Raw genomic sequence first — 11409 nt, 5'->3', positions numbered from 1 at the left:
ATCTTTATTAAAAATCTATCGTACCAATCTAATCCTGCTAGTAATCCCCTTCTTTTTTTAAAGTTACACTGTATATATATAAACTGATTACACCTTTTGTTATACAACTGTAATGGAATACAGTTACCTTTTTCAGTATCCCGATTACGTAATCTCATTAGATGTAATCCATTACTCAAGCCTGCTTACCAATAAAGCATTACATTCCTTTAAGAATTGAATTTGGTCCAAAACGGTTACGGTGAGTGAAGCAAGCAGGACCCAAATGCAGATAACGCTGAAAAATGCCTTTATTTCAAGGATAAATAAAAATAACTTGGACAAAACAGAACTCTCACCGGTGAACTCAATCACAAACAAAAGACGAACCAACACTGAACACAGGAAAAGACAAGAACTAAACTAAAACCACAAAACTAGGGCCACCAGGGTGGGTGGAGGGGGTCTTGAGGACGGGTATTTGGCTGACAGCACAGGAGCACAGCGGAGGACCTGGAAGGGATCTCGGGCGGACGGCCCAGGGGCAAGGCAGAAGCCGAGAAGGGGGACTCGGGCGGATGGCCCGGGGGCAAGGCAGAGTCCAAGGTGGGGGACTCGGGCGGACGGCCCGGGGGCAAGGCAGAGGCCGAAAAGGGGGACTCGGGTGGACGGCCCGGGGGCAAGGCAGAGTCCAAGGTGGGGGACTCGGGCGGACGGCCCGGAGGCAAGGCAGAGTCCAAGGTGGGGGTATCGGGCAGACGGCCCGGGGGCAAGGCAGAGTCCATGGTGGGGCGAAGGCCACAGTGGGCGAACTCAGGGGGCCGAGCATGAGGACGAAGGCAACGGCAGGAAGAGAGTCAGGGGGCCGGGCGCGAGGGCTAAGACCGCGGCTCTCAGGGGGCCGGGCTCGAAGACCGCGGCTCTCAGGGGGCCGGGCTCGAGGGCGAAGACCAGACAGCTCCGGAGGCTGGGCAGGACCCGGTGTCGGCCGGACAGGAACCGGAGCCGGTGGGACAGGCTTTGGCAGGATCCCCCCACGGAAGAGGACCAGGAGTTGGCAGGACCACCGGCGAGACAGGTGACGGCGGGACCTCCAACAGAACAAGACATAGGATTGGCAGGACTCCCGGCAGAAGAGTCGTCGGCGGGACCCCCAACGGGACAGGACACAGGGTTGGCAGGACCCCCGGCAGGAGAGTAGTTGGTGGGACCCCCAACGGGACAGGACATGGAGCTGGCAGGAACCCCAGTGGAACCTCCAATGGCACAGGACATAGGGTTGGCAGGACCCCCGGCAGAGGAGTCGGCGGGACCCCTAACGGGACAGGACATGGAGCTGGCAGGAACCACATAAGCGGATAATCTGCTCCTTAAACAAAATAAACAGAGACAGATTTCATGCATGGATCCATTATATTGACAGTTTTCCAGCCAAACAACACAAACAAAACTAAACAGTCCGCTCTGCGATACACAAAAAGTGTCTTTACTGCCTAATCCAGGCTATTGTTCATTGACAAAAAAACTGTTGCTCCTGCGCCCGTCGGCGGCAAAAACAGAAATGTTTGTAGGCCTTTTCAGGCTATATTCCACACAAAAAAGGAAACACGAGGTCCTGCGTGGCACAAAGGAGCGATCTCACCCTGTGTCGGAGGGAATCTCTCTCTCTCTGTGCGCGTCCACTCCAAGGAGACGTGCTTCCAGGTCGGTCGATGCAATATCCACATACGGTTACTTTCAGTTACTTCCCCATTGCATTTTTACATATATACACATGCTGAGAAACCGTAACTATAACGCTGAATACCCGCATTCACCACACACAGGCTTCCTCCTCCCGTGAGAACCACCCCTGGCATCCTGTTGACGTGCCCACTAAAAAGCCTCTGGGCGCGCCGCGACAGGTGAATATGCAAATGAGGCTTGCAGAACCACACCCTCAAACCTTACATAAAAGTGGACATTTTAACGACTGTAGTTGCGAGGATAATACCCATGCATCATAGATTCTCATTTCATTTGAATCTAAACTACATGCCTTAACCCTTTCCCCTGCCCCTACAGTTTATAAGAAACACTGAGATCAATCTGCGACTGTCACAGATCCCCCCCCCCCCCCCCCACCGGAGGTATGAGGGGCTGCACCCCGAAGTAGGGCTTTAGGTTGACCACATTGATAGTGTCCATTTTCTTGTTTTGGCCGTTCCACTTTATCTGGTAATTGATAGGACCTAATTTTCTCACCACTGTAGCTGGACCCGACCATTTAGGCACAAGCTTTGCTGAGAAGTTCTCTGATGCTTTAGAGAGTGGGTGAGTGCGGACCCAGACCAGGTCTCCCAGCAGGAGTTGTGCACCTCTCCTGTGGGTATTATAATACTTGGCTTGTCTGGCTTGGCATACTCCAACTCTCTTTTTTACTTGTTCCACCATCTTTTGTTGTCTTTCCAGTAGTGTATATGTAGGTTGATGAGGTGGAGGTGGAGGGCTGATCAACCTCTCCAGTGGGCCTTTCAGGGATCTTCCGAGTGCCAGGGCTGCAGGTGTTTGCCCCGTTGTCTCATGATAGGCAGCATTGACGGCAAAACGAAATTCCCTGATCCACTGATCCCAGTTCTTATGTTGTGTCCCTACATAAGAAGCAATCATCGTTTTGATGGTCCGGTTGGACCGTTCCGTGAGATTGGCTTGAGGATGATAGCTGGTGGTGAACTTTTGTGTGACTCCCCAGGATTTGCATAGGTTGGCCATTTCATGCCAGTGAACTGCGCTCCCCGATCAGAAACCAACTCACGTGGGACACCGAAACGGGTGAAGATCTCATCTTTCAAGACGGCGACAATTTTGTGAGTTTTGCTGTCTTTTAGGGGAAACATCTCAACCCACTTTGTGAAATAATCCACAACCACGAGGAGAAAGCAATTGCCTTTTTTTTACTGCGGGGAAAAGGTCCCATAAGATCAATCCCCAGCTTTTCCCAGGGCTCCTCCACCGGGGTAGGCTGCATGAACCCCGCTGGTTTTTGATTATCCGCTTTGTAGGCCTGGCAGGTGTCGCAACACTTTACATGGGCCCACACATCCTTCCTAACAGACTGCCACCAAGCCACCTCAAGGATCTTAAGAAGAGTCTTAAGTCTGCCCAGATGTCCACTCAGGGGATGGTTGTGGAAGTACTCCAGAAAAGATATTACTAGACTATTGGGAACCACTAGCTGATATTTGTCTCCCCCTACTCTCACAGGCGACTGCCGATACAGAATACCCTGTAACACAATGTACTCTATCCTATCTGGCTTACAAATGGCAGCAGACTGTTTTGCCATGTCACTGATTTCAGGGTCCCTTTCCTGGGCCTCTCGTATGTCTGATAGGGTGGTTGGTAAGTCAGAAGCACAGTGAGAGGTGTTTGAGGCAACATACGCAGTTGTGGATAGATGTGTAATCGCTCTGGACAGAGCATCAGACACTATGTTGTGCAGGCCTTTTCTGTATTGGACCCTAAATTGAAATTGCTGGAGTCGTAAGATCCACCTAGTAAGCCGGGAAGAGGTCTTCGGACAGTTGAAGGCCCAAGTCAGAGCAGCATGGTCTGTGTATACCGTGAATTATTTTCCCTCAAGAAAATGTCGCCACTTTTCAACAGCCCATACAACAGCTAGACATTCCTTTTCTGATGTGGAGTAGTTACACTCGGCTCCTCTCAATCCCCGTGAAGCATAAGCTATCACCTGCTCCCTTTCCTTAGTAGCTTGGACTAAGACTGCACCCAAACCGGCGTCACTAGCGTCTGTGTGCACCTCAAAATGAATTGAGTGGTCAGGTTGTGTTAGGATGGGAGCGCTGACCATAGCCTGTTTCAAGTGTTCAAAGCTTTGCTGGCATTCTTCGCTCCATATCCACTCCACCGCTTTCCTTGTCAGGCGATGCAAGGGAGCTGCCATATCTGCAAAGTGGGAAATTAATTTGTGGTACCATCCCACAAGTCCCAGAAATCGTTGCAGTGACTTGATATTTGTGGGAGTAGGATATTCTTTCACTGCCAGTGTTTTCTCTGGATCCACCTGAACCCCTTGCTCAGACACTATATGGCCAAGGAACTTTAACTCTTGCTGGAAGAAATGGCATTTCTTCAGATTGAGTGTTAAATTAGCCTCATGCAGTCTCTTCATCACAGCGTTTAAATCATTGAAGTGCTGTTCTTCTGAGGGTGAAAAGATGATGACATCATCAATATACACAAAGCAGAATTTTCCCCTCAGCTCTCCCAGGACCTTTTCCATCAATCGCTGGAAAGATGCACCGGCGTTCTTCAGCCCAAATGGCATGCACTTGAACTGGTAGAGGCCTATCGGTGTGATTACTGCTGTCTTGGCCTGGCTTTCCTCTGACATTGCCACTTGCCAGTAGCCTGATTTTAGGTCAAGGGTACTGAAGAAGGCGGCTCCATGCAATGACTCCAACAACTCATGAATAAGTGGCATAGGATAGGCATCTTGCCGAGTCTTAGCATTTAGAGGTCGAAAGTCAACACAAAATCTTGGGGACATGTCAGGTTTTGGCACCAAGACCACTGGGGACGCCCAGGCTGACTGTGACGGTTCAATAATGCCATCCCTAAGCATCTGCTCTACCTGGTCTATTATGATCTGACGCTTGTGGGGTGATACCCTGTATGCTTTGCAGCGCACTGGAACCTCGTCTGTAGTAAATATCTTGTGCTCTTCTCCCTTAGTTTTCCCTAAACTGCCTGAACACACCTTTGGCCAAGCCTTCAAGATTTCTCTAACCTCTGGTGGATGAGCTGAAAAATCTGGGGCAGTCTCTTCTTGAATAGGAAATGACTTGGATAGCGGAAGTGCTATTATGAGACTAACACTGGGGTGAGCTGCCGGGATCTCAGCAGGTTGAGAAAGGAATGAATAGAACACATAATCCCTTGGCCCCTTTACTCCATATGTTCGGTCTCCCAGGTTGATAATGGTTGAGGTCTTGGTAAGGAAGTCCAAGCCTAGAATGATGGGGAATGCCAGGTTGTTGTCATCGATGATGTATGTTTCTAGCGACCACATCATGTCATGCCAGCCGTAGAGTAGCTGTACCTTTCCTAAGGCTCCATGGCATGTCTTCCCATCAGCCAAACAAAGCTTTGGTTCTCACTGGGCTTCAGTTGCTCTCCTTTACGGACTACATCCAGCCATTGGCTGTGTCGCATGAGGGAGTATGTACATGCAGTGTCAAAAACAGCTTTACACTGCATTCCTCTCACCTCTACGGGGACATGTAGGAGATTTACTGGATTTCTCTTCCCTCTTTGCACTATGGTCACTACATCAGCAGGTTTCTTAGCGCTCCATTTTTCCTGGAGCCTTTTGTTCAATTTCTCTTTTGCTTTTTGTTGATCCACTTTCCCCCAATATTCTTTTGCAGCTGTGCAATCTTTTTCCACTAATGTGCCAATTGACACCAGTTGGTCCACGGTTCTGACAGTGCCCCGAAGACAACCAGCTATTCTGGGATTACAACTCCATATGAATGACAGGCTTTGAATACACCACCGGCGTACTGCTTGGATGGCGGTATACTGCTCCTACAGGTGTGATGGGGTTTATGTTGTCAATGACTCCTGGTGGTTGTCCCAGCGGAAGTAGGTCAGTGAATGATGTCCTGCCGTGTGGCGCAGCATCAATAGTATCAAGTTCTCTTCTGGCAATCTCTGCTCGGCCGACAGAAACCCCAGCAGAGGGAACTGAATGAGTAGGAGTGGGATAACTAATATGAGGACCCGACACCTGAGTGTCAGTACCAAGAGAAGGAGCATGGGTGTGAGAGGCACTAATGAGAGGTATTTGAGCTGGAGTGGTGCGACCATAAGACGTCTGAAAACTAGCACCAGCACTGACAAAGGGCCTATGGACAGCAGGGAGACTGGCGCGCTTCAGCCTTTGGATTTCTGCCTTCCATTTTTCATCACGCCTTTGTAAACAGTCCACCAGTTTATCTTCAAAGTTTTTCAAAGTTGACATAACATAATGCTCCAGTGCTTCAACATTCTTATTCACGAGGCCTCTGATGCTATCTTCTCGGTTTAGCGCACTATTAACTGAATCTCTAAAATCAGCCTCAAGGGAGTTAACTCTCTCTATAACTGTTCCCAAGTCTGTGGAGAAAGATGCAAGAGCAGGATATGCATGGTAAGATGTATTATCCCAATCTCCTATACTTTCCTCCTGCTCTGCATCAGATATATAAAGAGAACCGATCAAAGAGGTAACATCAGTAATAGATCTTCTTCTTGTTATCCATGCATCACCTCTGTTTTCATGGTGTTGCCCACTGTTCTCCTGTGCTATACTACCTTCTTCAGACTCATTCTCTTCCAATTGTGCTTCCATATTATGTTGTACATTTTCTTCAGAAGCCATTGCCTGATTATGGTTATTTTACACAAGTACAGAACACGTTTTTCTCTTCTCATCCAATCAATACAATTCAACACATAGGCTAAGTGTCTCAGTAAACACAAATATGGCAGTTTCAAAATCTCCAAAAATGTTCTCTTTAAATAATATCAGATTTAAATAAAATCACATTTCATTCCCCATACTGGCCACCATCTGTAACGATCAACTATCTAAACTAATTGTGTTAATTAAACGCACAAGGGGTTCTTGAATGAAATAAGATTATAAAGGTAAACAGAAATAATAAGCGGATAATCTGCTCCTTAAACAAAATAAACAGAGACAGATTTCATGCATGGATCCATTATATTGACAGTTTTCCAGCCAAACAACACAAACAAAACTAAACAGTCCGCTCTGCGATACACAAAAAGTGTCTTTACTGCCTAATCCAGGCTATTGTTCATTGACAACAAAACTGTTGCTCCTGCGCCCATCGGCGGCAAAAACAGAAATGTTTGTAGGCCTTTTCAGGATATATTCCACACAAAAAAGGAAACACGAGGTCCTGCGTGGCACACAGGAGCGATCTCACCCTGTGTCGGAGAGAATCTCTCTCTCTCTCTGTGCGCGTCCTCTCCAAGGAGACGTGCTTCCAGGTCGGTCGATGCAATATCCACATACGGTTACTTTCAGTTACTTCCCCATTGCATTTTTACATATATACACATGCTGAGAAACCGTAACTATACCGCTGAATACCCGCATTCACCACACACAGGCTTCCTCCTCCCGTGAGAACCACCCCTGGCATCCTGTTGACGTGCCCACTAAAAAGCCTCTGGGCGCGCCGCGACAGGTGAATATGCAAATGAGGCTTGCAGAACCACACCCTCAAACCTTACATAAAAGTGGACATTTTAACGACTGTAGTTAGGATAATACACATGCATCATAGATTCTCATTTCATTTGAATCTAAACTACATGCCTTAACCCTTTCCCCTGCCCCTACAGTTTATAAGAAACACTGAGATCAATCTGCGACTGTCACACCCCAGCGGAACCTCCAATGGACCAGGACATTGGGTAGGGACTTGAGACGTGACTCGAGAGGGGACTTGAGAGGAGACTCGAGAGGAGACTCGAGAGGGGAACCAAGGGGGAACTAGAGTGGGGACTCGAGGAGGGACTAGACAGGGGACTTGAGAAGGGAACTCGAGAGGTGACTAGAAAGGGGACTCGAGAGGTGACTTGAGAGGGAACTCGAGAGGGGACTCGAGAGGAAACTGGAGAGGGGACTCGAGAAGAAACTGGAGAGGGGACTCGAGAAGAAACTGGAGAGGGGACTCGAGAGGTGACTTGAGAGTGGACTCGAGAGGTGACTTGAGAGTGGACTCGAGAGGGAACTCGAGAGGTGACTTGAGAGTGGACTCGAGAGGAGACTTGAGAGGGAACTCGAGAGGTGACTTGAGAGGGGACTCGAGGGGGGACTTGAGAGGGGAATCGAGGGGGGACTTGAGAGGGGACTCGAGAGGAAACTGGAGAGGGGACTCGAGAAGAAACTGGAGAGGGGACTCGAGAAGAAACTGGAGAGGGGACTCGAGAGGTGACTTGAGAGTGGACTCGAGAGGTGACTTGAGAGTGGACTCGAGAGGGAACTCGAGAGGTGACTCGAGAGTGGACTCGAGAGGGGACTCGAGAGGAGACTCGAGAGGGAACTCGAGAGGTGACTTGAGAGGGGACTCGAGGGGGGACTTGAGAGGGGAATCGAGGGGGGACTTGAGAGGGGACTCGAAAGGAGACTCGAGAGGGAACTTGAGAGTGGACTCGAGAGGTGACTTGAGAGTGGACTCGAGAAGGGACTCGAGAGGAGACTTGAGAGGGAACTCGAGAGGTGACTTGAGAGGGGACTCGAGGGGGGACTTGAGAGGGGAATCGAGGGGGGACTTGAGAGGGGACTCGAAAGGAGACTCGAGAGGGAACTTGAGAGGGGACTCGAGAGGGAGCTGGAGACGTGGCTTGAGAGGGGACTTGAGAAGGAACTTGAGAGGAGACTTGAGACGGTCGGTTCGCCAACAGAACACGGGGGGCTGGAGTCGGCCGGAATGCCGACAGGGCACGGGGAGCTGGCGTCGGCCGGTACGCCGACAGGACACGGGGAGCTGGCGTTGGCCGGAGACGAGGGGCTGGAGTCGAAACCATGGCTGCTGGGGCCAGGACTGAGGCTGGAACCATGGCTGCTGGGGCCAGAACTGGGGCCGGAACCATGGCTGTTGGGGCCAGAACTGGGGCCGGAACCATGGCTGCTGGGGCCAGAACTTGGGCCGGAACCATGGCTGCTGGGGCCAGAACTGGGGCCGGAACCATGGCTGCTGGGGCCTGTACTGGAGCTGGAACCATGGCTACTGGGGCCAGAACTGGGGCAGGAACCATGGCTGCTGGGGCCAGAATTCGGGCCAGAACCATGGCTGCCGGGGCCAGAACTGGGGCTGGAACCATGGCTGCTGGGGCCTGTACTGGAGCCCAAAGCATGGCTTCTGTGGCTAGGGCTGCTAGCCTGGACCTGCGACTCCTTCTCTTAGGACCTCCAAAAGCCAGACGAGTTCCAGAGAACGGCTCTTGGACAGGAGCAGGAACTGGGGCAGAAGCAAGGGTTGACTCCAGACGGAACACACCGAGGCGTATGGTGTCAGGTTGGGAATTGGGAGGCAGGGAGCTAGCATGCCTGGGACTAGCAGGCCGGGAATCACACACCGAGAGGAAGTCCAAAATCCAGCCAGGTAAGAATTTAACTAAACCTAGTTTCTCCATAGCCAACACACTCTCACTCCCTAAGCGTCCAGGAGCGACGTTTGGTCAGTGTCCGTGGCGTCCAATTGTGACGCTCCTAGGCTCCTTCAGCGTCATAAAGGGACGCAAATAGCTTTCAACTGATTGCAATGTATTCCCATCTGCGTCGGGATTTGACGCTCATGGAAGCACGGCATTCGTTTGTGTCGGCTGCCCTTAAAGGCAATGTGAGCGTCCATTCCCATTGGATAACGGAGAATTGTACACCCGGAAGTAAGTATTCCTCTTACTGTCGATTGATTTTACAGTGATATCTGCACTACTCATCGACTAAAAAACACCAGATTATCCTTGTTAATTACACAACATTGATTGGTTTAAATTGTGTGCAATGCTTTTGTATTTTTCCCCTTCGATTCGGAGAAACAAATCTTTTTTCTGAGTAAAGGATGGCAGAAGACACTACACTACCCAGAATCCCCAGCTATCGTTTGGACTACACCATGTGCTCTGTTTGACAAACCCCGTGATAGTCCTCAAGCTCTGTGAGAGAGAGAGTGTGCTCTGAGGGTTAAGCCGATTCTCGAACAGCACTTGAAATGGGATGGAACCATGGCAGACTGTCCAAAACTGGATTTGAACGGGTCCACCGCGTTCCCCCCTCCCACCCCGGTCCCCAGAACTACACATGCTGGCTATTGTGTTTCGCAACATGTTCTCTATGGCACGTCTCTACTGGGAGTTGTAGTTTTAAAAGACGTTTTCGTATTTCCCATAATAAGAAGTTGCCAGTATTAAACTGTGTACATCCCTGGAGGTTTAGGGGATAGGAATTAGGAAACACTCAAATTTAAAACATATAATTAATAAATGGGTGAAAATTGCTTGTGCCCATAATGGGCAGCATTAATATATATACACACATGCCAGCTAAGGTCAGAAGAGCTTTATTTAACAGCTGGTCTTATGTTTGTGACCCCTGTCGTTAATTGATAACATTACATTACATTACATTACATCAATTGATAAGCCTGAAACATGCACTTGTCAAGGTTCAGAGGCAAATTTTGCAAATATGGCAGTATTCATTGATCAGCTTAAGATAAGATATACTTTATTGATTCCAAGTTGGAACATGTGCGTTACATCAGCATGTGTAACAGTTGTATGCAGTGGTGTTTATTTGTAAATCATTTAGTATAATCACACAAATTCTGTGTTTTATATTTAACAATTCTGTGTTCTTTATTTATTGATTGTTCAATACTTGACAAGGCCGGAGATGAAATATCTACATACATCTTATAAGAGTATAATACATTATGTATAATATCAGTTAAAATAAGTGCTTCAACATAGTTAACATTGCTGGAGGTATGCACAAATATTGATAGATGTCTTGTAATGCACTATTGAGGAACCTGCGACCCAAGTTTTTCATTCAATGCAGAACTACACCATTGTTGTGTAGGCCTATATGATATGTCAATAAACCTTAGAAAATCTTGAAATCTTGAAAAGGATGTGCAAAATAGTCATTATATACAGTCTTTAATGAACTATTAGTAGAGAATAACGAGTAATGAATATACTTTATAGGGATCCTATTAATATCTAATAATAAAAATAATGAAATTCAATAACATGCTTTAACCACTAGGTGTCCCTTTATATCAGCTGTGCACCTTTATGGTGTACATACAGCCTATCTACCAATTGGATCAAATATAAAAGTCAGCCGAATTAGTGTTGATACTGCAAGGAGACGTATTGTGTGAAAATAAATGTAAGATGTTGTTTAATGGCTGATATATTTATGATCCACGTCACGTTTTCAGTTCCTCATGTTTGTCTAGAAGTCTTCTCATCAGGGATCTATAAATACAGAACTACGGCAGATATGTAATATTTAATGCAGCCGAACCGTGTATTACAATGTCGTTATGTGATGACTTCCAAAAAGAAAAGCAAGCACACTCGGAATAAAGTATTATTTTATTTTTTTTAAATGTTTTCGGTCTGTTTCCGGTATTTGTTAATGACGATGTGCTGTGAGATGTGAGACTGGAATTGCACAGGGGAAAATAACGTAGGCTATCTTTAGATGCGGATTTTGTTAAACTAATATGTGTGCGCTGTGGACCAACACTATACATTGACGGGGAAGGGGGTAGCAATAAAGATAACACCATTAAACAGTTACACAACATAACAGAAATAATATCGATAGCAGCG

General features: G+C 48.0%; 1 protein-coding gene across 1 annotated transcript in view; it reads right to left on the bottom strand.

Moving 5' to 3' along the window:
* Positions 1-278: 278 nt before the first annotated feature.
* LOC117455813 (coiled-coil domain-containing protein 86-like) overlaps positions 279-11409 on the bottom strand; it is a 30961-nt gene continuing 19830 nt past the window's right edge. The window contains exon 2 of the mRNA XM_071205046.1: positions 279-1348. Within this exon, the coding sequence (XP_071061147.1) occupies positions 793-1348 (556 nt within the window). The 3' untranslated portion in view covers positions 279-792. The remainder of the gene's footprint in view (positions 1349-11409) is intronic.

This window comes from Pseudochaenichthys georgianus, chromosome 12 (assembly GCF_902827115.2).
Source record: "Pseudochaenichthys georgianus chromosome 12, fPseGeo1.2, whole genome shotgun sequence".
NCBI lineage: Eukaryota > Metazoa > Chordata > Actinopteri > Perciformes > Channichthyidae > Pseudochaenichthys > Pseudochaenichthys georgianus.
This window is presented reverse-complemented; position numbering and strand designations above follow the sequence as displayed.